Source organism: Hibiscus syriacus, unplaced genomic scaffold, assembly GCF_006381635.1.
Source record: "Hibiscus syriacus cultivar Baekdansim isolate YM2019G1 unplaced genomic scaffold, ASM638163v2 tig00110472_pilon, whole genome shotgun sequence".
Taxonomy (NCBI): domain Eukaryota; kingdom Viridiplantae; phylum Streptophyta; class Magnoliopsida; order Malvales; family Malvaceae; genus Hibiscus; species Hibiscus syriacus.
The window spans coordinates 2,791,153-2,818,692 of record NW_024062752.1 but is presented as its reverse complement, the minus strand read 5'-3'; the positions used below and the strand labels follow the sequence as shown (position 1 = coordinate 2,818,692).

Below are 27,540 nucleotides of genomic sequence, written 5' to 3'. Positions count from 1 at the left end.
CAAAATCTTTTTCAAAAAAAATATTTTAAAAAAATCCAATCATACAGTAACACATGTCACCCTTGGATGAGGATTGAATTTATTGAATTAAATAAAAGTTATGACCAAATTAATAGAATATGTAAGTAATGAAGGACTAATGTGTAATTATACAAATTTTATTAACTGTCATGTTATCTCTTCCGTTAATATTTAACGACAGGTGGCTTGATTGACAATATTTAAATAGTTAGATGACCCGATTGACAAAATTAAAAAATCGGTGGTTAAGGTAAAAGGGGTAAATAGTTAGACGGTCAATGGTATAGTTTACCCTAAAAGCTAATGTTTTATAAATATTGTATTTAAATTAAATTACATTTAGATTTTTAACTAATTTATAATTATATGTTTAATACTTTATAATTTAACGTTTTATAAATTAATTTAATGGTGCTCATCGTTAACGGTGCTCATCCACGCTCGACATGCGTTGTATAATTTTTCTGTTAAATTAATAAAAAATAAGTAGTTATACATTTAATTTAATTAATATTTTTATTGATGTAACATTATATTACATTATCGATTAATCACTTAGGACATCAGTAAGCATTTTTATCTTTATGTGATTTTATCTAGTCAGTAGGAAACGTTGATCATTAATTAATTAATAATTTTTATTCAATGAAAATAAGAAATACTTATTATTAATTGATTGACGATTTTCATACAAAGAATAATCATTTAGATCTAGAATGAATTGTTAAATATTAAAATTATATATATATATATATATAAACTAAATAATTATTCGAATTATATATAATATTGTTGAGTTAAAAATATTTAAATATACAATAATTTATGATTTAAGGATTTTTTTTTTATTTTTGATTATATTAACTTTGAGCTTCGGCTGCGTCTAATATAACAAGTCGAGATGCAACTTAGAATATCCAGAAAAAAAAATGTGTTTTATCTCATCTGTGTTGCTGGAATATAATAAGGTATTTGATTCCAATTCCCATTCCCATTAAAACGCATAGATTAGACAACTAATGTCTGGTCATTAAACAAGGTTTGAAAGGGGGATGCAACCCACTCCCCAAAGGCCATTTGGAGTGCACCCACGGTACCATGGGAGACCGGGCGGCCAACCGATTGGCCAAGCATGACTGGGTAGGCATCAGGTATGATATATATATATATATATCAACATAAACATGTTTGAATTCTTTATAAGTTTTAGCATCCTACCAACATACTCGTAGATAAATATTCATTGAATATAAATAAACACGAATAATTAAAGAAAATATATAAATAGAAATTCAGATAAAAAAACATGGTACTAGTAGTGATAGTCGTAGAAGAATGTTTCATACATTGTGATAAATATACAAGTAGATCGATTTTGATCCATTTTTTTGCAGCAAAAGCTTCAATCTTTGGCTAGAAATGAGAAATCCCAGTTCTTTCCCCTCGATTTCATCTCGACATTCGCTGATCAACCCATATTTTCTTTTTTGCTTTCAACTTCAAACACCGTAATCCCCCATTGTTCTAAGGATGGTAAATGTTTTCTCTTTGGTCGGAAAGCGGAGAAAAATTCTACATAAAATACTTTTTTGGATTTTCAGGTCGAAGATCTTCGCCATGGCTTTTTATTTTTCTTATGGGGCAATTTAAACGGACTCCAGCTCTTTCTGCGTTTAGAGGTTTCACAGAAGAGGCCGGATGCCAAGGCCTGTTGAAGCCATAACTCAAATTCTTCTTCATCTTCGTCGATCATTTCAGCATCCAAGTCCCAAGGATATCGGCTTGACTTTGATCTTTGGGTCTTCTCTAAACCAACCATGTTTACGTGGAAGCTGGGCCGATGCGTGTTCGGTCTACATGCCATTCCCTGCAACCACCATTCAGTAAGGTTCTAAAACTGTTAGGTACATGAAGATAATCCCGTGCCAGATGAGTAGACAGGAAAGGAGGCCGAACATTCTCTTTTCAAATGATTGGATTTGAATCATTTAACTAGCAAGCCAGATCACATACACACACAAACTGACGCATTCATGCACATGCATGTTTTGCATGTAACATGAACCACTGACCTGACAGATAGCCCATTCTGAAACGTCGAAGATCTTGCTCTCAGCGCAGACAAAAGCACGTGGTATTTCCACCTATAGGACAGGAAGCAAACATAGTAAAAAGCCAGGTTTAAAGAAATAAAGGGACCTAAATTCCGCCATTCTGAGAATGTGCGATGTTTACTTGAATGACAAAAATATTGTTCTCTGGGGTCTGCTTTTTATTAAGTATCCGTTTAACTAGAACGTAAGTAGTAACAAATGATGGTAAAAATTATTGACAGTGACGCAAAAACATTCACAGCTTGATGGACTTACGAAATTCAGTTTAAACGATCAATGTAGTAAATCAAATGGATCGAACATTTTGCACCAATGAGAAAAGAGCTTACGGCTTACCTTCTGAGGCCTATCAAATACCAAGGAACCTTTATACTCGACCCATCCATCCCCATCCTTGGCTTGATGATATTGACAGCAATCCTGTAGCCAAAACTAATCTCAGAAATTTATGAAATGCATGCATTTGGGCCAATGAAATATATATATGTATATCAGTTTGTTGATGTGTTCATGTACGTGCTTGTCTTTTTGTGCTTCCATGCAAGCCTATTTTTGTGTGCAAGAGCACATTAAAATACCATATTAATTGATGCTAAAGATATTGCATATATATATAATAGTGATTACAATTTCAATTACAATTTTTATTCTCAAGAGGCTTATGTCTTAAAGCTTCATAGTTAAGACTTGTTCCGTTCCCAGTATAAGAAGTTCGCACATTTCAAAAGATCGGATTTGTTTTTTTTTTGAATGAACAAAAGATCGGATTTGACAAATAGAGAGTCGGGAAGTCTGACCTGACACCACCTAGCCTTGGCCTTGTTCCTATTCGTGCACACCCATATATGTGAATTACCACACTTGGTGCATTGTATACGCCTCGATTCTTCAGAGCGATGATCTGATGTAGATTGCTGAAAGGAGAGAATGTTGAAAGATATTAGTTTAAACGGCAACCCAGCATTCAATAATCTGATGAGGAATCACATATATTTGACTAAAAATCCAGAGCTTTGTACAAATATATAATATAAGAAACAGCAAGAGAGCAGAACAGAGAAAAAATAATGCAAGAAAAACGAAAATGAATGATAGAAATCAGAACCACCTGCTGTGAAGAGCTATGGGACTTTTGACAGACACTCCTTGTCTTGGATTCTTCCTTTCTCAATTGCTCATCATAATCCCTCTTCTTCATGGAATCCGAAAGGACCTACAAATCCACACCAATGCCAGCTGTGTAAAGAAGCCATAATTTCTCCAATTGTTGACGGTGTTCAACTTTCATTTGATATAATCGGAACTCAAAATAAAAAATCATACAAATATTATAACAGTAACGATGAGAACATCTACTCACCTCATAAGCACACTGAAGTTTCTTAAAAGATTCACTTGCTAAAGGACTTCCCATGTTCTTGTCAGGATGTACAAGCATGGCCTGTCAAAATAGAATTCCCAGAAAAAATTAGTGTATACTAAAAAAATGGAAAACAGAAAAAGGCTAAATGATGCTTCCTTTCGAGAAGGAAAATAAAAGAAGTACGTCTTCCCTTCCTTCCTAGACAATTCACCTTCTCTAAAATGCTTCTCGCTTAATTTTAATAACGGATTGCAGAAATAAATTATAAGAAGCAAATGCTTTTACTGAAATAACTGCAGGTGCCTGAGTTAGATATTTAGACAAATCAAATATGTAAGGCTTCTTTCTGGATAGCATCTACCTTTTTTCGGTATTCCTTTTTGAGGATTCCAGCATCAATTTTTATGTGACGAGGGAACCCCAATGCTTCATAATGATTTGCGCTATTGAATATTCTTTTCATTTCATCAGTCGAACTCGTTTCTTCCTTGACCACCCTTTTTGCAGTGAACTCCTTTTGGTTTATAACTGATGTAGTAGCAGATTTGCTTGATGACTTGCATTGATGCACCTTCTTAGGTTCATCGGTGGGAATAGAGTATTCACACTGTCCAGGCAAATCATCTTCCATAACCGATTTGGGCTCCTTTTGTTCATCAAAATGAGTGTTTTCACTTGCATTATCAAAACATTGGAGCAAATGATTCACCATGTCGTTCGACAAAAAAGCAAGGTTTATTGATAGAAAAACGCCATGCCACCCAACTCGAACTTTGACGCAATAAATAGAGTATGCAGTCGCTATTAAAACTATTAATCGTGCATGACTTAAGGAGAACAAATAACCTGCATGGAGATATATCAGCTTCAAAGATCACAAAACAGCAGAGGCAGTCAAAGCAGATAAAATGCAAATACAATCAAGCCCATCAAACAAGTTACACTTTCCTTATGTTTTCCTACAGATTCCTCTAGTATATTTTCCTCGATACAAAAAGACGCTTATGTAGGTTCATACATGTACAAGCTCAAGAAACGAAAGCCGTAATCCATTTTTATATGGCTTAAGGTGGATAATTTTGGAAAAATAAAATCTCATTTTTGTTGTGGATGTCACCGACAGCATAGACCTATCTTATGTTTTATATGGATATGAAAATGAAATAAGAAAAAAGTATGGATACTATATTACTGACAGGAAAAATTCATTCAATAGGGTAAGAAACAAGTCATACCTCCAACTATAAAAAGTGTTCCGGTTATCCAAAAGTTAGCATACATCCATAATACCAATATGCCGAACAGTCCTACAATAAAGAGGCCAGGCATGTAACCTAAGTACTGAACAGAAGCTCCGGCAGCTCCCTGAAACAAATGAGACAGATCCTAAGCATCACCCTTAAACATCTAATTACAAATTACACATCGATGAGATTGATGTCACAATGTAAACTAAGTTGGAATAAAAAAGTGTAAATCCACCATAACTCTCGCAAAAACCTAAACATCACTAAGTTTAGCAGAACTTCATAGAAAATATCCACCAATAACTACCTTCTAGCAAACTTTGCTCCTCCAATTTCATGTCAGGTCATGACTAGAAGAAAAACGCTATCAGGCAGAATAACATAACTTTCTAGGGTGGAATTTTTTTTTAACTTCCACGATCACGGTTGTGGCAGATGTAGTTCAGGCTATGGCTGATTTAATATTAAGTGTTCGAAAAAACTTGAATCGAACTCTTCACATTAGTATGCAGACAGTTTTATGCATAAGGATAGTATCCAAGGATTTAGGAATCAAGAGAATTATCATATGAATGTGTTTCGACATCTATTGCAAGAACTTCAGGGTATGATTTCCAATCAACAGTTCAGCAATCAGAACAACAAGAAGATACTAAAAATGAAACTTTTACGCTAAATCCAAACATCTTTGCTAAGAATCTAACCTCTAACACATCAATTCAACATCAAAAAGTAAAGCTGTCAAAACTAGCCCAATTCTTTGACCTTAATCAAAGAAATTCCAAAGATAAATCAAGGTTGACAAACATAAAATCAACAATCAACTTGAAAAATGTCCAAATATCATAAAGATGCAATAAAAACAAAAAACACAAGATTTGAATAGAATGGAACTGATACATTACCATACTGAGAAGCACATAAAGCAAGCAAGACATGGAAGTCAAGCTGAGGAAACAGCTCCACATTATGACAAGCAAAGAAGCAGGACCTAACTGGATACATGACTGAAACCCTCTCACCAAACAATCTTTCCAATAAATCAAAACCAATCTCGAAAACTTGCAGAAACCAACACATCCACTACAAACCATAGGCCAATGCCTCTCCATTAACAACCCCATTTTATCCCTACACCAAGCAGCAGCTGTTTTCGCCTTGGAATAAACATGTTTCTGAGATTCCAACCATTTCCAACCCTGCTCAAAAAGCCCTATATCCTCCATCGCATAAATTTTAAATCTTCGGATCCACCCTCGAGAAAGATCAAATTTTTACCGAGAAAATGGAGAGAGGAAAAATACCCATTTCAGGGATTGAAGTTTAGAGGAACTAAAACACACCCATTTGTGCATTTCATTCGCTTAAATTTAAGAAAAAAAATTAGCCATCAAAGGAATTGCAGTTGAGAGAGTAAATTCAATCACGCTGGGTTCATCCAACCCCACAAAATTTTTGCTTCGCATGTAAGCTAGGAGAAAAAAGGATTTTAGAAAAAGAAAAAGGACAAAAGATTGAAGCAAATTATGCCCCTTCTTTTTACTCTGAAAATCTGACTAAATACAAAGACTAAACAAAGAAACCACAGTAAAGCAAATGATAAGGTCAGTCGAGTTGGTGGGGGTAACTAAAAGCTTAATTATTATTTTTTAAAAATGGGGTTTTTTTATTTTGGTTATGGTAAGACAAAACCTAAGAATATAAATATATTTTCTTATTTTCATTTGTTTTTTCAGTAGTGCTCTTGAAAAAAAAAAGGGGTATACTCTGAGCTGAAAGAAAAGTTGGAAAGCGGCTGTAAGTAAAAGGACAGAGAGATGCAAAAGAGCGAGCTAACTGTCTCTGCTCGGCTAAACTTCAACTCGGACAAGTAGGGAAGGAAGGATCATTCATTAGACATTTTTGGAAGTTCATAATTAGACAAAGACCAGAGGGGTTCAGGACCCACTTTTGTTTTCACATTATGAATTACCAACATCAGAGATGAGACTTTGAGATGCTCCTCTCATGTTTTTGTTCTGTTCATACTTTTTTTTTGTATGAAAAATCATTATTTTTATTAATGCGATGAGATGTTTATATAATAGGGATAAAATCATTTTTAGTCCTTAGAATTTGATAGTTTTTTAAATTTAGCTCTTGCTTTTTTTTTTGTTTATGTTGATCTTTAAAATTAGATTTTTACTCATTTTGATGGTATGATACACTAAGCGTGTGTTGTATGATATAATTTTAAGATATCACATTATTTAATGGATAAATAGATGGATCAAAATGAAGTTTATGGATTGAATTTAAAATAAATATTAAGTTTAGGGATTAAATGTTGCTTTATCCCTTTATTCCCTTATATGTATAAATATATTATAAATTGTTTTCTTTCTTATTATTGAGAATGAGATGTCATGGAATGAAATAGTTTTCATTTATGTACAGTTGCATGTTGCTGTAGGAAATAAATTTCTGAATTTATTATTATTTATAATGTAGTTGGACATTATTTATTATTTGAATCTATATCAATTTTAATATCAATAATGTTGAATATTTGAAATTCGGATATATTATTTAAATCATCCGGTCCATAGTTTCGATTGAATATTAACGCGGTTTGGAAAAACAATGGTCTAATGGTATTTTTGACTCTCAAACGTTTTACGAAAATCATTTTAGTCTTTAATTTTTTTCTCATCTCTTTTAGTCTTGAAATTTTTAATCAAATTGAACCGATTGATGGAAAATTTTGTTAAGATAATGTTAACTATGCCATTTTTATAAACTTTATAAGTTATCTGTTTTTTCATTTTTAAATGTTTGAAATATTGTTCCTTTACAGGGAGAAAAGGAATGAAATAAAAATCTAAGAGTTAAAATGATCAAACTGATAAAATTAAGGAGCCAAAAGGTCATTTCACCTTTTCAATTCATGATAATTATACGAGAAATGTAAGATGAAAAAGATGACTTGTTGCAGCCAACCAAAAGGTTCGTCGTAATTTATTTTTCTTTAATGTAGTTTTGATAGTTTTAAGAATTTAGTGTTTTTTTACTAAGCACAAGATATTATGTTGACAAAGTAAATATAAGGATTTGAACTAAGTATTTTTGTATTCACACCATACTAATTAAAAAAATAATTGATTAAATTAAATTAATCACTTAAGATTATTTTTTAAAATTTATTCAATATCAAATAAATTGAATAAAATTTTATACTCCAACTTAAATCCGGTTCAAAGATTTAAAAAGTAACTCAAATTTTAGCTTGACTCGAATTTAAATAATCATATATGATATTGAAATCATACATAAGCCCGGTTAGATTCGAATTTGGGATAAGAGAGAAGGATAGCCAAGCATTGATCGACTCTGCAAAAATCTCTTTAGTTAACCAAAGTGACCAAACACGGTAACATTTACAAGAGCTTGATTTTGGCTATTTCCACCAAATACAAGAAAGAACAAACGCTGTTGTACAATTTACAAACTGGAAAAGCTTCAAAAACCCAAAAATATAATAAAAATAAATAAATTTCGACATTTGTTCGCATGATGTTTAAGCACTCCGATCGGTATTGAAGGTCATAGTTGCAGAAGCTGAGGTTCCTGATGACATGGTTGAATTATCTCTGTCTGAGCCAGAGAAAGCACTATAAGATGTGTTCTTCGGTTCCGGCTTCACTTTATCAGAACTTCGCACTTTGAGGTCCATAAAATCAGAAATTAAGCCTGGTTTTGTTATCTTCCTCTCGTTGACATCTTTCTCGCCCGTTAGCATCTTGACCACCGATGACATTGATGGTCGTAGTTTAGGAGCATCTTGGGTGCAAAGAAGACCAATCTTTAGGTACCTACAAGCCTCCTCCACGTCGAAATCACCATTCAGCAAATCGTCTACCAACACAATCAGCTCATTTCGCTCATAAAGCTCCCATGTCTGCAACAAGAGATCAGTGTGTCACGAACCCCAAACCTTTCAATAATATTTCTAGGAGTTGCAACATATATCTCGTTGGAAGATCTCCAAGCAAAACCGAAAGGAAGTCTCATCACTCACGGATCAAGCTCCACCGTTGATACAATTGCATTAAAATAAACTTTAAACTGTAACAGGAAAGACGCGAACCCATACCCGTCCTAGGATATATTGTTCTCCTACAGGTAACCGTGTATTTGTGTTACATCTCCCGGTGATGATTTCTATGAGGAGAACGCCAAATCCGTAGATATCTGCTTTTCGCGTCAGCTGCCCCCTTATTGCATACTCTGGTGCAAGATAACCTCTGAAACCAAGAATGAATGCATCAATGACATTTAATACTCGTTGAAAGCATAAAAGTTTGGTCGATGAGCAAATACGAACTAAATTTAAGTCCATCGCCACATGCTTAATTGGTAAATTTTAACTACAGCCACAGAGGTCTTATAGTTGATATAATAAATTTGATAAGCAATGCCTTGAAATAGAACCTAATTTAAAGAGGGAACCAACTTCAATTCGATTTTGTTGAAGTCATATCAACCTTCTCGAAAGTGAAAACATAGTAGACACTAGTTCCTCAAAGTAGCCTCACTTTCTCCTTTCTCCATCTGCTTTCTTGCAGATTTCACCTAGTTTCGAAAACCTAAAAACCTTTAAAGTGAAGAAAAATGATGTTTTTAGATGCTTATTGCGAAGGAGAAAATACGATACGCGAATTACAATATACAGAGTAAGGAATCATCTCCATGATTATTAAAGCTCAACTTCAATAGAGAATGTTGCAACCCAACTCATCGTTTATATTTGGACATGGGTTGTGAGCATATGAGTATGACCATCCAATGACCTTCCAAATATATAGAAAAGTTTAGGAATTTTTTTTTAGTAGAACCTTGTCGGAGCACTTATCCAACACTTGCACCCGAAGCTGAGTAACATGGAAATTTTTTGTTACTATTGCTTTTAACACAAACACTTAGTGATTTCGATGGTAATATGGTATTAACTGCTAATTGAAAACTAAAAATACATTTGAAGTATGGTTAAACTTGAAGGAATAAAAGGAATGCTGGAGCCTTACATTGTTCCAGCCACACGAGTGCTAACATGAGTCATGTTTGCTGGGATAAGTTTTGCCAATCCGAAATCTGATATTTTGGGAGTTAGGTCTCTGTCGAGAAGAATATTGCTTGCTTTGATATCTCTATGAACAATGTATGGCTTTACTTCCTCATGAAGGAAAGCAAGCCCACGGGCAATCCCGATACATATTTTGGTTCGTGTTTTCCAATTAAACTGGATATTACTGTGACCACTACCTGTAAAAGAAAAGGGTTAAACTGCTATTAGTTTCAATGTGATTAAAACTCTATTAGGCAAGCAATGTTTGAATCGTTAAAAAGAATATTCATTCTATACAACACAACTTATTCTATTATTGACATGATAATTATACAGTTCATATAATGGAAGGCAGCGTAAAATACATAGCAAAACACTTCTCTTATATATATATGATTTTACTGCTATGTGTTATGATATAAAGAATAGCCTCAAATTCAATAAATTGAACTTAAAAGTGTAGAACAATATTGAAAAATTACCAAGAAGAGTCTGGGAAAGGCTGTTATTCTCAAGGTAGTTATAGACCAAGATTCTGTGATTATCTTCCACACAACAGCCATAGAGCTTGACCAAATTTTCATGCTCTATTTCAGAGATCACTTTAATCTCTGTTACGAATTCTTTTACTCCTTGTCTTGATTCAGCAGAAAGAACTTTTATTGCAGCAAGATTTCCGTTTTTGAGCCGTCCCTGAAAATTAATAATGATAATTAAGGAGGTTCCTTTAACAGAATGATGACAAGAAATAAAAGGGTAAAGCTAGCAATGCTCATATATTTAAACAACATATATATACCTTATAGACAGAACCGAAACCTCCTTCACCAATCTTATTGACCGGGCTAAAATCTTCAGTGGCAGTTCTTAATTCTTTGTATGTGTAAAATTTTACATTGTGAATGTCAAACTCTATTCGGAACAAGAAGAAAGAAGACAGATTAGGAGGTTTCTTTCATTAAATTACATGTCACGCATAATAAGTTTTCTAATTATTAGAAGGCTTCTGACTTACCTTCATAAACCTCAAAAGAATGGTTTTTTGATGAATCATTATGTCCACGAAATAAGAAAGAAAAGCAAGTCATAACTTAATGATCCACCAGAGACAAGCTTTCCAATATATTTGATCAATGCTTTGTATCAGAGAACTTTCTGGATCTGCCAAGAGGAACCAATGAGAAAAACTTTAATTCCACACTCATAAAACCATGGAATCAAATAACAAAATCACAAAGGTAGGCAATGGATGTACTGTCTGAGCTAAAAATTAGAACTCATAAACCAAATTCTGTGGTGTATGTCGGAAAATGATGCAGACAACTTGAACACAGAAAAAAGCAAATATCAAGCAGGCAATGGTTTCGGGAATATCTCCCAAATTCAGTTTGGGATTCAGTTCGGACCTAGGATGCATTATGAATTTACTATCACAACTTTAGATTTCTTTACAAGGAGTAATCACTTCAGCACTAGTAAGTTTTGCAGTAGAAGTTTTCAGCAGGCAGCAATTAGCGTTGCCATCTATAATGCAGAATGTAGGGTAGCTTTGCTGCACTTAACAAGCCATTGGTAACAAAACAAAAATATTATACCTTTTAAAACATTGATTAGTTAAAGTTCCTAGTTGGAAATATCATACATAAGAAACTATATATATCTATAAACAAGTTCATTAACAAGAAATGACTCCATTAGCCCATCACAGACTTGGCAATTCACATATCAAATTCTCAAAAAAAAAAATGTTGAATTCTGAAATTCAGCTAATATTATGAAGTCATCAGCTCACAGAATCAATGCAACTTTGAAAGCTTTGCTTCTAACAGATACCACTAAGAGTCTTGTATCAAATCCCTAGTAAGCAATTATCCGCTACGTAAACCTACAAGAGACTGCAAGTAAAATAAATAAAAAAAATGCCACCTGAATTCAACCTCAATTTGGTCTTTAAATGCATAAGTGATAAGTTATGTTCATTTCAGTATTTCACCATCAAGGAGAAAGGAAATTATAGCAGAAAATTTCATAAACTAGTTAAAAAAAAAGCACCCATCAAAAACCATTTATTAAAACTAACAAACCAATTAAACAAAGTTCAAGCAAAACAACAACATGCTTCAAGCAAGAAACAAAACCCAGATCAGCATATCAGCTAAGGATGAAGATAAACAAGTAAACAGAAAAACCCATGGAGGAAAAATAATCGATCATCAATAAGAAAAAAAAACCAGAAACAAAACTGAAAGATAATCAGAAAATGAACAGATAGTGTGGGGAAGTTGACTTGACCTGAAAAGGCTAGACATATGCAGAGGGAATTGTTGGAGAGAACAATAAAGAAGAGAGAGAGAGAGAGCTCAAAGTCCATGGAAGAAGGTGAGAGTATTATGCTTCTTTATTTACGTGTTCGGTGTAGGTAGATGCCCAAAACTGACTCGTCAAATTATGATTTTTATTGTTAATTCATTTTTATTTTCATTAATGAACGAGTTTCGACGGTAACTTTTTCCTTAAAATTTCCAATTGTGAGACAGAGAAGAAACAACGCCGTCCTACGCGTGCGTATTTTGTCAGTCAACTGATTCAACTCGGCGAATATAACATTCGAAGCTAAATTGGTCAATTATTTCCTTCGTCTTCCTTTCCAACTCTAATAAAAAAAATTGCATTTCTACTCGTTTTTCATTTCGTTTGCATGTTTAATTGACAATTTTAAAGAAATTCTAATTATTTGACCAAAAATTGTTGATCTTTTTAGGGAGAATAATAATTATCTCGTAATAAATAAACAATTATATCTTATAAGAAGTATCTTTTAAGATTAATTAACAGTCGATGACAAATCATTATTATCCCATTTGGTTCCTTCATTGTGTTTTTTTTACAATAATTATAATCAAATATATTTTAACTAATATGATTTATAACCAAATTTTAAAAGTGTGTACTTGTTTTTTTTTTCATATTTAAATGCGTGACAACAAAGGAATGGTCAAAACATTTTCAATTTGTAAAAAGCTCCAATTTGAGATTTTCATACTCCAAGGGCATGAAATCATTATCTTTAATTTTATATTAATTTTTAAAGAACATTTTTCAATTTCAATTTCGATATTATTTATTGGGTTGTTTTCAGGTTTTTTGTTTGAATATTTTAAGGGGCACATAACTTTTAACCCTTGAATTTGGTAAAACAATTTGTTTTGATCATCAAATTTGATGGTTTTTTTCTGTTTAATCATTAATTTTAGTCTTTTTGAATATTTAATACATTGAGATTGTGACACGTAGTACAATCTAAATTGTTACGTCATTCAAGTCACCAAAATCCAAGTTCATGGGATAATACGAGAAAAAAAATTAATGGACCAAATTGAAAAAAGCTATCAAATTCAGAGAGTAAAATGATTTAATCCCTTTCTTGATTGATAAAAGAATAACAAATAAACTAATTTAAGTCAAATAATTTTTTTAAAATAAATTAAACAAATTGGTCATGTAGGTGATAAGGGGGGTGACCCTAGCCGGGATTCTCGCCGGTGGGGCTCTTCTGGTCTACAACACAAGTGCTTTGGCACAGTAGATATCAATATTTATTTGTAATACTACTTGTATTATGTCTCTAAGACGTAATTATGCACTAATCAAAATAACTTCTTGAACAATAAGTTAACTTCTGCATATCTATAATGTTTTGGCTTTGGCTAGCAAAAATTAATGAGGTAATATTGATTAGGCTGAAACATAAGGTAAAACAACATATTAAAACTAACTCAAAATGATACTGTCCAATAAATCATGGTTAATGTTCCTTTGCGAATTCCAAAAACAGAATACGTACGTACCTCCTTCTGAAGACGTGAAAACTCTCTGCCTTGGATCTGATCCGCGAAGGCAAAATGCGAAACTGAAATTCGGGAACCTCTACAATCGATTTCCGCTGCTGTAGAATATTTAACCTTGTGGTAGAAACTATTTAGTTCGACCCCATCATATCTCTTCGTACATTTCTTCATCTTGAGGAGGCAGTGACAAGCTCTTGACATGAGTTGAGCTAAAATGTTCAGTTACATCGACAATCTTAGATCGAACTATCTGCATTATGCGGATAAAATCTATGGTTACTTGGTTAACAACAGCAGGATGAAGTGTTTTTCTAACTTGGTAGTCGATGATCATGAATGTCGATCAAAAGAACAGTACAAGATCAACGGGTAACCAAATCGATCTCCATTCCATAATATGTATGGAATCATAGTGACGAACATGGGTATGTATCTGACATGCACGTGTATAGTTTTTTTCGCGTCAACACAGGTATTTCAAGACAATTAGAAAAATGGAAGTGGAGAAAAAGAAACCGGTACAGAAAATTCAGAAAAGGGGTATTATATACTCTAGTCCACTAGGTTTCAATTAACAGCATGATAGAAAACATATATTTTGGGACCAATTACCGAACCTTCTCGATTTCATCACAAAGAATGGGGTTGTCTCTCAAGTATTGTAGTGCTTTATCTCGGCCTTGTCCCAACCTTAACAAAAAAATATAGAAAACAGGACCAAATTTATTGCAAACTTACAAACACTAGTTCAAATAATTTGACATGATTAACAGATAAGAAAGCTCGAAAGCAAACCTATGGTCCCCATAGCTGTACCAAGAGCCCTTCTTTGCTACAACATCCATCATATCAGCACAATCCAAAATGCATCCCTGTAGGCTCTTTCAATGTCAAGACAAAGAGAAAAGTCTGTAAATCCGGATGAACGTGAATATGTCATTGCATTACTAACCAATTTGCTTACTCCCTCTCCAAATATGATTTCAAATTCTGCTTGCTTGTATGGTCTCGAGACCTGCAATAGCAATCAATTTGGGGACACTAAGTTCACCGGATTTATTAACAATTTCTAATGGCCTTTCAGCAGGCATTATAAACTTTAATTTAAAGCCTAACAAGAAGAATCAAGTGAAGTACAGCTTCCCACTATCTTCAAATTCGTTGATATGATTCTTATTTACCTTACTCTTCTGCACTCTTACACGAACACGAAGCCCAATATCCTCATCGCCTTTAACCTAGAATAATATGAATTATGTAATAGTAATGATTACACATTGAGCGATAAAAAGGAAAATCATAGTGGAAAATCAAGTTGCCATTGTGCTTACAGACTTTATCTTCCCAGTAGGACGTATTTCAAGACGAACTGAGGCAAAGAACTTTAATGCAATTCCTCCACTGGTAACTTCCGGGTTTCCATAATATACTCCAATCTTTCAAAATCAGAAGCAATACACTAAATCATGTTAATCTAGTCCATAAACATAGAGAGTTGCAAGAAAATCAACATGCATATAAGAATGTTCCTAAAATTTAGTTTGAGTTAAACACATTGATGCCCTTTATATCACAACTTCTATTGCTTTTACTTCATCTATCAATAAGAAAACCTATAATCAATCCAAAGTACCTTGTATCTTATTGATTAAGAAAAATTAGAGTACAACCAGCTTTAGAGGCATTTCCTGACATCTTACGTAAAGCCTGACTCATAAGACGTGCTTGTAATCCCATTTGCTGCATCCCGATCTCACCCTATATAGCAACATGCAACAAGAAAGAGCTTAGACATGGCACAGCTCATAGAAGTAGAACTGTTCAAACACATACAATAAGGGAAAAAAACAAAAGAGGTGTGCAACAAGAGGAGAGAAGTGAGGGACAGGTCATCATATTAAAAACTAGATCTCGAAGTTTTCAGCGAAATTACAGTTGGGGATAAAACACCTCAAAAATAAAAATGGCATCCGTTCTAGAGTTCCTTGTAAAGATGCTCTGTTGCTAGTTAGGTGTTAGTATCACATCAGGTCTGTATTTTCCATTCATTATATTACTTTATCTGTCTGTCTCCTTATCTTCAATCAAATCATCGATTTATATAAGAGACAGCAACTTTAAATATACAAAGGCATGCCTACCTTAGATGCCATTTGACTTTAAAATTGATGGACAAAAGATTACATGGGGGATAATTATTGTAACTTTCTGAGCGGAAAGACCCAATAAACCACAGAAACGAAATGTAATTTACTTTCAAGAGTAAAGAAAGGGGAAAGGGGAAAGGGGAAAACAAAAGAGTGAGCGTACTTCAATTTCTGCTCGTGGAGTGAGAGCTGATACTGAATCAATGCAAATTAAATCTACGGCACCAGATCTGCACATACGATCTGCAACTGAAACATAACAACTTCATTAGTCTTATTTGATGAGCTTACAAACATACCAAAATTTTCAAAAGCATCATGTGTGCTGCATCCGTTACTGCCTTCCTCAACCATGACAACTTTAACAGGTGCATAAAAAGGGATTGTGTATATTACTTTCTAATGCCATTTCCCCATTATCCGGTTGGCACACAATCAAATTTTCAACATCTACTCCCAATGCTTTTGAATATGCCGGATCAAAAGCATGCTCTGCATCAACAAGCATAGCGTTGCCACCAAGCTTCTGCAAAATTAACATAAAAACAATGAAAATAGTATTCCACTTCATTGACCTTTTTGTAACATAATAAATCAGAAACCAAACCGACTAAGAAAGGGCAGGAAACTATCAACCTGAACTTCAGCAATGGCATGGAGTGCCAGGGTAGTTTTTCCACTACTTTCTGGCCCATATACCTGCCAAGTTAAACATCAGTTACTGTGATGCCATTGAAAGAAGGTTTTGAGTATAATGTTGAAATTAGTCAATAGCACAGAGGCACATGCTTAAGACAACTAAGTAGGTAATAACACCATTAACGGTACTTTAGGTTCAGTTTTTCTTGATACAGGGAGTCGGAAAAACAAACATTGAAAGCACAAGGACATAGATAACTAAAATCTCTGAAGTGTGCTTAAGACAACTAAGTAGGTAATATCTTGCTATTTACAATTTAAAGTGTGTTCATAACCTCTGCTCAGATAGGGCAAATCTAAGATCCTTTCAATTACAAAGTTACCATTTTTCCTCTCCACCATCATCAAAAGGAAACTACCAAATAGAAATCCAAAAGTCCAAACAGCACATCCAGATAATGTTCATTAAATAATTATTTTAAAACAAAATCATGGAGAAAAACAATGATATAGAATGAGAAAATCAATACCTCCACAATTCTTCCTTTGGGAAGGCCACCACCTAAGGCTAAATCTAGCGTCAGACAACCACTTGGAAAAGTTTCACTGTAATGGATTAAGTTTAACCAAATGAACTCAGGCCAAAAACAATTTCAGTTCAAACTCTACAACTAAGTGCCTCATAGAACCTTAACATAATAATTAAAACCATATCAAGCAGAAAACTTTTTCCTGTCTTACGAGGTACAAAATTTGGACCCTACATATTGAAGTAAATCAACAAAAGATCTTGTAAAAAAAATCCACAATGTTATGGTAAGTTCGAAAACATACACCAATGCTCCACCAGCACTCCCCAATCTTGTAACACTTCCTTTTCCGAATGAACTATTTATATCATTCATTGCAGCCTCCAATGCTTTTTGCTGAAATGTAAAAAGGAAATATGCATATAACATTAAGCGTCCAAAAACATAAATCTCGATAAGCATATTCTGCCAAAATAATACAAACGGAAGGCAGTAGACACAACCAAATTCATTAAGACCAGCGTTGAGTCGTTGACGATTACATTTGCTATTGCATTTTGCACTATAATATTCACTATAAAGCAAAATCAAATGGTATGAAACCGGGATCATAATCCATTAGCAATGAACAAATGACTAAAGCAAAAATACAAATTCCAATACAAGTGCTAGGGAGTGTCGAATCCATCTATGCGTCCAACCAAGATATGCTCATTTTGTTTCTAAATTTATATTCCATACTCACCCCCGAATATATTTCAGACATGGATAATATAGGACATGCAACATAGTACAAGTGTTCCATATGAAAGTAAACTAGAACTTAGCATCTCAAGTAAAATGAATACAGAAATTTTCATTTTTCCCAAAAAAAAATGTCAGCTTTTAAAAGCAGAAAAATAACCAAATCAGCAAAAGCAACAAAACCAAACAGCAGAATTGCAGGAAAGTTTCAAGTGCGCATTGGCTTTTTCTTGCTAAACCCACAGAAATGAATTGCTTTAAAGGACCAAACTCTTCGAAATACATAAAAAAAAGGGGTTACCCTGTCGAGGAAACGGGAGTCGGAGTCCGGGGGTAGTGCGCCATTAACTCTGGGTTCGAATTCACAGAGAACTTTTCTGAGTGGTTTCTTGGCGGCGGCTGCTAGGTTGAAGTGTGAGGAAGTGAGAGGCGGGCGTCGCTGGAAATGGCTTTGGAGAGGCAAAGAGTGATGGTGGAGTTTAAGTTGCAAGGAGAGAACTAAAGAAGATGAATCCATGTCTATATAATTGCTCGCAAAAATTACAGTTCAAAGCTTGAAGAAGCAGCGGGCGGCTTCTTCTTTTCTTCTTCAGCTCTTGTGTTCAATGAAATATAAAATCAGGGTAACCTACTTTTAGATCACTCAATTTTGACAGTTCTTCTGATTTGTTCATAAACTTTAATAATTTTTCTAATTCACCGTTAAACTTCTAAATTGCTTCTGCTTTGGTAACTAAATTGTTAAGTGTTTAATCACATTTAGATTTCTTTGGTAAAATAATGAAAAACTCCTTTGAAATTTAATTAGACATTAATTTTTAAAAAAAATTGATTAGGCCCTCAAACTATACCACCAATATCTATCTCAGAATGTAAACAATCACTTTATCACAAATGACAACCCTATATTCGATCCAAACAAATTTTGAGTACAAATTTTTACATTAGGACCAGCATATATCTTAAATAATGTTTAAAGAAACGGAGACCTTGATGATACCCCAAATCAGTTTAATTTTCTTTACAAACAATAATAAACCGTAAGCCCTAATCATCAAATCATTAATAATCAATTAATTCCAAATGTTGGACAATCCCACATTCCAGACAAGTAGCTTTGATCTGAATGACCAACTTCATCGAAGCACGTTGATTCTTTGACGTTCAAATAAGTGTCTAACTGACTAAGATTGCTCAACACATCTTTAATGATTGTCTTATCATTGGAGAATGAGTCTAAACAAGAAGTAATGTTGTTTTCAATGACTCTCGAGATCCTTTGTTGTTGTTGTTGTTCGACTGATGAAGAAGATGACGATGTTAGGGTTTTTGCATGCATATATGGTGCTTGCATGTCGTTGAAGCTTTGTTTTTTGGTGGACAACATGGTGGAGAAGCAGGGCACTTGCTTGTCGGAGCTCGGTCGAGTTTGGTAAGTAATTGTGTAAGGATCCATCAATGGTGGGAGAGATGATGAGCTTGTGTCGTCCGAACATATCTCCATGCTTCTAGGGTTAGTGGTAATGGTTGTGTCTCTGGTTTTGTGGATCACTCGACATAAAACCCAATCTTCCTACATATGTTTTGAAATATCGAGAAAAAATATATATTAGTATCATCAAATGTGAACAATAATTTGGTATAAATATAAGAATAAAATTTAAATAAATAAATTTTAAGATTAGATATTTATTGATTTTAAAATTAAATAATTTAACTTGATCTAATCCTAGTTCTATCCCGATGCGATGATGTTTATAAATTTTATTAATAATGTATTTAATCATTTTTCTATGACAAGTAACAAGGCGGCTAATACTCTATAGATAAAAGAAAATTACATAGAGATTTGACTTTGTAATCATATATGCTCAATAGATTTTATATTGCAACATGTCCCAAGATTCGTGCAAAAATTCAAGGAGCTTTTAGAGAAATAATACATGTATTTATCCATCTATATATATATTGATAAGGAATAGGTAGAGAAGTTGCCTCGAATTGAACTTAGGAACTAATGTCATCTAGGATTAAAGTGATGCCCTAAGCTGATGCATTATATGTTTGATTGATAAATATTTTATGAGATTAATTTCTATTTAAACCCTTAAATGAATAGACGATGGATATTTATAATATAAAAAACTAATATATATGTATATATAAAGAAATTACCTCGAGAGTGGATATGGTGGGAGGTGAAAGGAGATGTTGAAGCCTGAATTCATGCATGACCCAATCAGTTTTAGTGCCTTTGGGAGCCCTGCCTTGGTAGAACACCAACGTTTTTCTCATCCCAACAAGCTTCCCTTTGCTATGGATTCCCCCGTCTTTTCCTGTTGCCTTCCAGTATCCACTGCACGTTGCCCTGTTTGTTCTCACCCCCGTTGCATACTTTCTATCTCTTTTGCTGTAAAAATACCACTCTTTCCCTCCCACTGCTGCCGTTTCTGCCATACTTTTTCTCATCAATTCTATTACCTTTTAACAAACAACCCATTTCAGATCCAAAAAAATATTCAAATTAGTACTTGGTCATAAACCCATTGGTCAAATTGGAAATACAATACCCAAAACATTTTTTTTTCTATTTTCTTGTATTTTTTGGATAGTTGAAAATTAAATATTCTTTTTAGATAAGTATGCTGATGGAGATGTTGAAATTATTGGGAAGACTAATTAGTAGGGATGGAAAACGGGTACAATTTCGTGGATTCCGCACCGTACCCGCTCCAATTGGGGCGGGATGGGTATAACTTTAACGGGTAGTGGGCGGGTGTGGATTTAGAAATTGATACCCGTCGTGGGTAGTGGGCGGGTGATGGGTTTGATACCTTACCCACCCTGCATCCACCCGCCTTACATCCGTCCGCCCACTAAATATCCATTAAATTTTAAACCATTATGAATTTAGGTATAATTTTAGAGACTAATTTATAAATATTAATATTGTATAATATATAACTTATAATTTAACCAAATATTAGGGATATGTTTATGAATTTATGTACAATCTCGTGCTCTGCTTTGGTTACCGTGCCAATATTCTGATAGTTTTATTCTCTAAGTTGCAAATTATGGTCTCCAACTCATTCAATACGTCTTCTTCCTCTTCTTTAGTCTTTATTATGGTCTCCTCTGCGTGTAGTAGAGTTGTATGTCACCCTTACACACAGATCCAAAACCACATTCCCCAATCTTGTTTGTTGCATCGAAGTTGTGTGTTGCTGCTTTAATTTGTCGTAAGGTGAATACTCCGGTTTCATATCTAATCCTCTTAGTTCTATTTTGATATTCTTTTTCTGGATTGGGATAATGCAAAGGTAAAGATCCAAACACCGAGCTATATTTTATGCATCCTGGATCATTTGCTTAGATTTGTATAAGCTTGTTTGGTTTCTGGTGTGGGGAAAGAGATGAAATCAAAAGACAGTGTCCCTCGGTTCAAGAGCGGAGAGCAAAAAGACTTCAACAACGAAGATGAAGACATTATAATTCTAGGACAATCTATGTGCGTCAAAAGATAAAGGGATTCTAAACCTGTTTCGAACCCTTGCAAACGGTTAGTTGTCGAGCCCAGTTTGGAGCAACGACAAGTAGCCTTCCGTTCTTGGGGAAACCAACGGCTAGAAGAAGCGGATCCAGATGTGGATGAAATTATGAAAAAGGAAAAGCAAAGGCAAATATTAGGAATTGAGCTTATTGCTTCCAAAAATTTTGTGTGCAAAGCTGTGATGGAAGCATTGGGAAGCCATTTAACGAACAAATACTCCGAAGGAATGCCTGGAGCCAGTTACTATATTGGCAACCAGTTTATAGATCAAATCGAAACCCTCTGCGAAATTTTCTGTTTATACCAGAATTTTTCTGCCCGGTATAACTTAAGTTTGCTGTCAGGTGGGTCTAATCGGGTACGTCTCCAGTTGAATAGTGGGTATGGGGATAGATTTGATAATGTACCCGCGTGGGTCGTCATCGATTTGAAAATTTTTACCCGTGATGGACGGGTGGTAGATTAGAAAATATTAAGTGAGTATGGGGATGAGATATCCGCATCCAATCTGCCCGTTTGTCATCTTACAAATTAGGGTTTATGAACACGTGGCAGTCCAAATTTAGAAGCATCAAAAGTTTGTTCAATGACTACCAGCTGTGACACAAAAACAGGTGACCCAATCTAATAATTTGCGGTTAAAAGGTCAATTTATGTCCCTTAATGTTGAATTACTGGAGATAATTATTGTAATTTGTCAAAAAGACAAAACGGGTTGCTTTGCTTACACGTGTGGTATCTGTGAAAATGTAAGAGTTATAGAATATTTATAAATATTAAAAATATTAATCCCCACCACTGTCTCTTATATTCGTATAAAATTTTAAAAATATATTTATAAATTATTTTTTGTTATTAATTATCTCAGCACTTTCACAGCTTTTAGGTTGGGGCAATGCCAAGACTGTCAATTTCAGCTAAGAGATGTATAATACGGAATTGTTGATTATATTATTAAAAAATAAAATTGATGACGAGGGATTTACGAGATTTTTCTAACTTTATATATAATATCAATAATTGTAGTTAATATATAAAATATAACGATTAAAGTTATCATATACTTTATTTAATATATTAACTAACATTGTAAAGGAAATGAATAAGAATACTTTTATATTTAATAATTTTAAGATAATAATTTAAAGATTTAATGCCTATCAACTAAATATGAATAGGATATGGGCGTTTTTATTGAAAAATCATCTTTTCCGTTTAATATTATTGATCAGGCACCATTCATACTATATTTCTCGATCAAATACCCTTTGCAGGAAGACGCGCCCCTGAACCGCGCTTTACGCCACGGGGTCGAAGGCGCCCCCCACCCAATGTGTAAAAAACCCAGGTGTTAATTTTGTAAATATTTTTAAATGGGTGTCAAATATGTAATTAATTTCTATTATGGTTACATTTGTGTAAAAACGTCAGCATTTTGAATTGTGCACAGCTCACACCGCACGATTAGGTTTTAATGAAGTGTGCAGTGTGTGTAGTGGTTGAGTTTATTAGTATTTTAGTATCACAAGTTTATTTTTTATAATAATAAATATTTTATAATTTTAAAAATTATAAATTTCATATATTTTTGAAAAATTATTGTCTTTTAAAATTAATTGTTTAAAAATATAAAAAATATTAAAATAAATTTTTAATTACAATTGAGGGATCAAATTAATTATTATTTTTTATTTTTTATTTTTAACAACAATTAATAATTTTTATTCATTTTTAATAAAATTATTTAAATTTTTGCATTAAAACTACACAATACGTATAATCTAGTATATAAAAACTTTAAGGATAAATATTTTAAAATATGAATAATTTTATAAAAAATTTATAACTAGTATTTCTTTTACAAAATAATGATGATGATAAATATTTTATAATTTAAAAAATTATAAATTTCATATATTTTTTAAAAAAAGTTATTGTCTTTTAAAATTAATTGTTTAAAAATATAAAAAAATATTAAAATAAACTTTTAATTACAACTAAGGGTTCAAATGAATTATTATTCAATAATTTTTTCAAAAATATATGAATTTTATAATTTTTTTAAATTATAAATATTTATTATTATAAAAAATAAACTTGTTACACACTAAAATACTAATAAACTCAACCACTGCACACTTCATTAACTTGTGACAAGACCCCAGCCAGTTCAACCTGGAACCTTGCGGTGTGGGGTGTCTGCACAATTAAAATGCTGACGTTTTTACACAAATGTCACCATAATAGAAATTAATGATGTATTTGGCACCCGTTTAAAAATATTTATAAAACTAACACCCGATTTTTTTACACATTTGGTAAGGCGCGCCTTTGACCACGTGGCGTAAAGTTAGGTTAAGGGGGCGCCTTCCTGCAAAGGGTGTTAGATCGAAAAATATAGTCTGAACGGTGTATGACAGGAAAATATATAGGGTTAGGGTGATATTTCGGGAGAAACGCCTAGGAAATGCATATACATATTTATAAGAATTTGTGTATATTGAAGTTTCGGGTGACATACATAACAACCATCCCACTTGATTTTTGGCTCACCATATATAATTTGTATGACCACTTTTTAAATTTAATTTATATATTATATATATAAGATTATAAAAAAAAATCATATTCTAGTATTTATTAAAGGATAATTTAGAATTGAAATATGGATTTTTCTAATATGTTATCTAAATTACTCATTTTTTTTCTAAATGTTTAAATCAAACATAATTATACATTAATACATTGAAATCTATGACCTCTAAAAGATATCGATCGGATTAAAAACAATGCCTACCAAAATATAAAACTTTGGATAGAAAGAAAGGAGTAGTTATATGATGATTAAACTAAGTTTACCATATAATATCAAACTACAAAAACAAAATTATAAGATGTATTTGAAAGTTAAGTATCTTAAATTATTATCAAGCTGAATATTAAAATTTATTATTATTTTCTTTTAATAAGGTAAAATAGAAAGCTAATATGATCAGATCTAAAACATAAGATCAATAAAAAGTTAAATGATATTCTTTTTATTATATCATTATGTTTGATCCATAAATATTATTAGTTTTAATTGACAATTATAATTTTAGATCATTAACATATTTTATGATGTATTTTTAATAAGAAAAATGTAGAAAATACATAAAAACAAAAACAGGTCTCTCAACGATATCTACTTCACCAATAAGGAGTAAAAATTATATGAAATTATATATATCCTTTTGCAGCCGGTCTAGTTGCTATCAACTTTTCATAAGCAAATTATGCAAACAAAAACAATCGTACATCTTTATTTCCTTAAGGACGAAGCATAGGTTTAGAACCCAGAAAATGAAAACATGAAGAACACGAAGAATAACCGATCGACTGATTCATACAATCATTTTTAAAAGATGGTATTTAATAAACCAGAGATTCAAATCCCAAAAACTCATGAATTCAATAGAAAAATGATATGCATATATAGAATACATACCGGGAATATCCCATGGCTCGCACTTGTTGAGGTCGACTTCGATCATAAGTTGCGAGGTATCGGTGGAACCCACCTTCTTCATCAAGTAATCGCAGACGAGTTCTTCGTCTCGAGGGTGGAACCTGAACCCCGGCGGCAACTTGGCCTCCACCAAGCTTATGTTGCTCATTCTTTTAGGGTTTCATTTAATTCAAGAGAAGAAACTGGGAAACAATAGTGGTTTCTGCATCGAAAATTGAAGGTTTCTTTGAGAGGAAAACAATGGCTCTTATAGCTATGGAGAATGCAAAAAGAAGAAAGGAAGAGAGGATAAATAAAGAAGGGAAGAGGTCGTTAAGGTGGAGGATATTATTAAGGTCAACTTGGTAAAAATAAAATGGACCCTATAGGTTTTATTATATGTTTATATAAATTTAAAATGCTCATATTATATTTATGTTACCTTTTATATTATATTTTAATTATTCGTCGTATTCTACAATCTTATGATAAATATGTCGAAGATAGAATTAGTAATTAGTTTATTAGTTTATTAGTATTTATACTATATTAATTTATGCTAGTTTTATATTATATTATATTTTTATTTTAATTATATAATATTATTGGATGAAGTCAAGTTTTTAGTTTTATAATTTCAAAGAGCTACCCATAAATTGAATGTTTTTCTTAATAAGTAAATATTGATTAGGGTTTGCTACAACTAGAGCCGAGTCAAGCCTTGGTAAAGATTTTAAAAGCCTAAACTCAGCTTCGCCTAAAAATATTACAAGATCAAATTATCGACTACTAGGTGATTAATCTGATTAAAATTTACTAAATTGTTCTTTGAAATCATGGTTAATTTTAGATAGGTTTGGTTCAAATTCGATATTGAATTTTGATTAAGATTGAGCTCACATCGGGATGAATGGATCTTAAAATAATTAAAGGTGGTTTTTTTTTTGAAAATTAATTTGTATGGTATTAAAGAGAAACACATACAAAATGGAACAAGAACATGAGTCTCATTAATGAACCTCCCTAAAACTTAAATGAAGGAAAAATAGTGCACCATGTAATTGTGAGAAGAAATACAAAAGCACTACACATTAGCCAAAACTATGGAACTAAACCAGCACCCCAGGATCAAGCAAAACAAATCACAGAACCACTGGAACCCTGCACTAATCAGAATACTAAGATACACTACTGCCACAATAAGCAAGCAGCGAATTGTAACACTCAAACTGACATCCACGCAACGAACGCAGCTCCCCTACCAACAGACTATAAAATGAACAAAAATACCCTAGGTAAGACCACCAAATTAAACCACCAATATCCACACAATGTCCTCGGAGCTAATACCCAACGTGATCCCGCACAGCATAGTAAACCATCTAGTCACACCATAGACAGAATGGTTGTGACTTACACCTTAAAATTAAATCGCTGCACTCCAAGTCCCTTATCTGAGCCAGCAACGCTCTGAATAGCTAGCACCATCCCAAGACTACCCCTTCGGCAAATGGAGAGATCAAGCACCGAGACAGGGGCCCTTGGTCAATTTCATTTACACCAAAAATTGATTCTTGCCAGCGTCAGGTGATACAAACTATCTGCACAACTAAATTTTCCATTAAATACCACTTGATTTCTCCCCAACCAAATTGTCCACATAAAGCCAAAAATTGCTACAGACCGGATCCTCTTCCTGGATTGATTTAACGGTTGATCCATCCAAACAGAAAGGAAAGAGCTATATGTACTAGGACATACAATACGGATGTTCTAATTCAATGCCATATCTGCCACAATCTCCACACAAACTCGCAATGACAGAATAGATGGCTTACCGTCTCTGACGCCTTACTACAGAACACAAAAAGAGAATCATCGACACTATCCACACCCTTTTTAGCCAATTCATAAAGGTGGCTTAATTAATGTTCAATTGAGATTGACTCGTAACTGTAGAGTGTTGATCACGGAGCAAATCGCTCAAACGAGCCTTGCATGGTGGGTTTGATAACAATTTGGGTTTTTTAAAGGTGGCGGCGGCTCTGTGATTTGTTTTAAAAGCTGACATTTAGTAGAGGTGGCTTAATTAATGTTCAATTGAGATTGACTCGTAACTGTAGAGTGTTGATCACGGAGCAAACCGCTCAAACGAGCCTTGGGTGGGTTTGATAACAATTTGGGATTTTTAGGTTAAGCTTGCATATATCAGAGTTCGGGTTTATGATAGAACGGTGGTGGTGGCTCGATTCAACGGAGAGGGAGGGTGAATCTCACGGAGGTTTATCCACATCCATAAAATCAAAAGGAGAAGAAAAAGAAGGATGATGTTGACAATAATATCTTCAATATTGGGTTAGTGATTAAATTGTAAAATTTCAGAATCTGGTGATTAAAGTATAATAGTTGAATAGCTCAATGATTTATTTGAAAATATTTCCTTAAAATTGTTAATAATTATCCAATGAATTAAAGGGTAAAATGGTCATTTGACAATAAATATTTTTATTTCCTTATAAGATAAGAAAACTCACGTGGAAGTGAAGAAGAATAATAAACTTCCATAGTTATCTTCGTCCTTCTTCTCTCTGTGTGAAAGCTCAAGGCAAAAGTTGAGTTTTTTAATTTCTTGATTGTTTGTTGATTTTAAGCATGTGTTTTGATTCTTAGATGATAATTAAGCTTAAGGAAAGTTTAATTTGTCTTAAAATCAAAAGATAAAGGAGTTATGACAGATTAAATT

The 27,540-nt window shown here is 33.2% G+C and overlaps 4 protein-coding genes across 4 annotated transcripts; all 4 read right to left on the bottom strand.

Annotated features, from left to right (window-relative positions):
• Positions 1-1,304: 1,304 nt before the first annotated feature.
• LOC120127898 lies at positions 1,305-6,321 on the bottom strand. The gene is made up of 10 exons (XM_039145710.1): positions 6,142-6,321; positions 5,651-6,058; positions 4,734-4,863; positions 3,860-4,344; positions 3,496-3,576; positions 3,244-3,348; positions 2,933-3,049; positions 2,472-2,555; positions 2,094-2,165; positions 1,305-1,888 (listed from the first exon to the last, which is right to left on the bottom strand). Exons 2-10 carry the CDS (start codon positions 5,969-5,971, stop codon positions 1,619-1,621), a joined length of 1,665 nt encoding a protein of 554 aa, XP_039001641.1. The 5' UTR covers positions 5,972-6,058; positions 6,142-6,321; the 3' UTR covers positions 1,305-1,618.
• Positions 6,322-8,142: 1,821 nt separating this feature from the next.
• LOC120127902 (cold-responsive protein kinase 1-like) lies at positions 8,143-12,273 on the bottom strand. Its single transcript, XM_039145713.1, has 7 exons — positions 12,137-12,273; positions 10,865-11,004; positions 10,649-10,761; positions 10,332-10,542; positions 9,809-10,046; positions 8,878-9,028; positions 8,143-8,682 (listed from the first exon to the last, which is right to left on the bottom strand). Exons 2-7 carry the CDS (start codon positions 10,935-10,937, stop codon positions 8,302-8,304), a joined length of 1,167 nt encoding a protein of 388 aa, XP_039001644.1. The 5' UTR covers positions 10,938-11,004; positions 12,137-12,273; the 3' UTR covers positions 8,143-8,301.
• A 1,262-nt stretch (positions 12,274-13,535) lies between these two features.
• LOC120127900 (DNA repair protein recA homolog 1, chloroplastic-like) lies at positions 13,536-18,274 on the bottom strand. Its single transcript, XM_039145711.1, is given in 14 exon segments — positions 13,536-13,947; positions 14,315-14,387; positions 14,493-14,569; positions 14,650-14,712; positions 14,879-14,935; positions 15,029-15,133; positions 15,331-15,341; positions 15,344-15,455; positions 16,008-16,093; positions 16,241-16,370; positions 16,481-16,543; positions 17,014-17,089; positions 17,318-17,409; positions 18,059-18,274. Coding segments are annotated over 14 exon segments (1,266 nt in total). The 3' UTR covers positions 13,536-13,842.
• A 445-nt stretch (positions 18,275-18,719) lies between these two features.
• LOC120127903 (NAC domain-containing protein 21/22-like) lies at positions 18,720-25,155 on the bottom strand. The gene is made up of 3 exons (XM_039145714.1): positions 24,798-25,155; positions 19,933-20,207; positions 18,720-19,330 (listed from the first exon to the last, which is right to left on the bottom strand). Exons 1-3 carry the CDS (start codon positions 24,964-24,966, stop codon positions 18,827-18,829), a joined length of 948 nt encoding a protein of 315 aa, XP_039001645.1. The 5' UTR covers positions 24,967-25,155; the 3' UTR covers positions 18,720-18,826.
• Positions 25,156-27,540: the final 2,385 nt, after the last annotated feature.

Excerpts from the sequence above, each read along its gene's own strand:
- LOC120127903 (XM_039145714.1), bottom strand. The coding sequence starts at position 24,966 with ATGAGCAACATAAGCTTGGTGGAGGCCAAGTTGCCGCCGGGGTTCAGG. Across the intron at positions 20,208-24,797 it reads CGAGCCATGGGATATTCCCG|AAACGGCAGCAGTGGGAGGG; the intron begins GTATGTATTCTA and ends AAAGTATGGCAG. Across the intron at positions 19,331-19,932 it reads CCACCATATCCACTCTCGAG|GAAGATTGGGTTTTATGTCG; the intron begins GTAATTTCTTTA and ends AAACATATGTAG.
- LOC120127902 (XM_039145713.1), bottom strand. The coding sequence starts at position 10,937 with ATGACTTGCTTTTCTTTCTTATTTCGTGGACATAATGATTCATCAAAA. Across the intron at positions 10,762-10,864 it reads TTCTTTTGAGGTTTATGAAG|AGTTTGACATTCACAATGTA; the intron begins GTAAGTCAGAAG and ends TGTTCCGAATAG. Across the intron at positions 10,047-10,331 it reads CCTTTCCCAGACTCTTCTTG|GTAGTGGTCACAGTAATATC; the intron begins GTAATTTTTCAA and ends TTTCTTTTACAG.
- LOC120127898 (XM_039145710.1), bottom strand. The coding sequence starts at position 5,971 with ATGGAGGATATAGGGCTTTTTGAGCAGGGTTGGAAATGGTTGGAATCT. Across the intron at positions 3,577-3,859 it reads AAAAGGAATACCGAAAAAAG|GCCATGCTTGTACATCCTGA; the intron begins GTAGATGCTATC and ends CTATTTTGACAG. Across the intron at positions 3,050-3,243 it reads CCCATAGCTCTTCACAGCAG|CAATCTACATCAGATCATCG; the intron begins GTGGTTCTGATT and ends CTCTCCTTTCAG.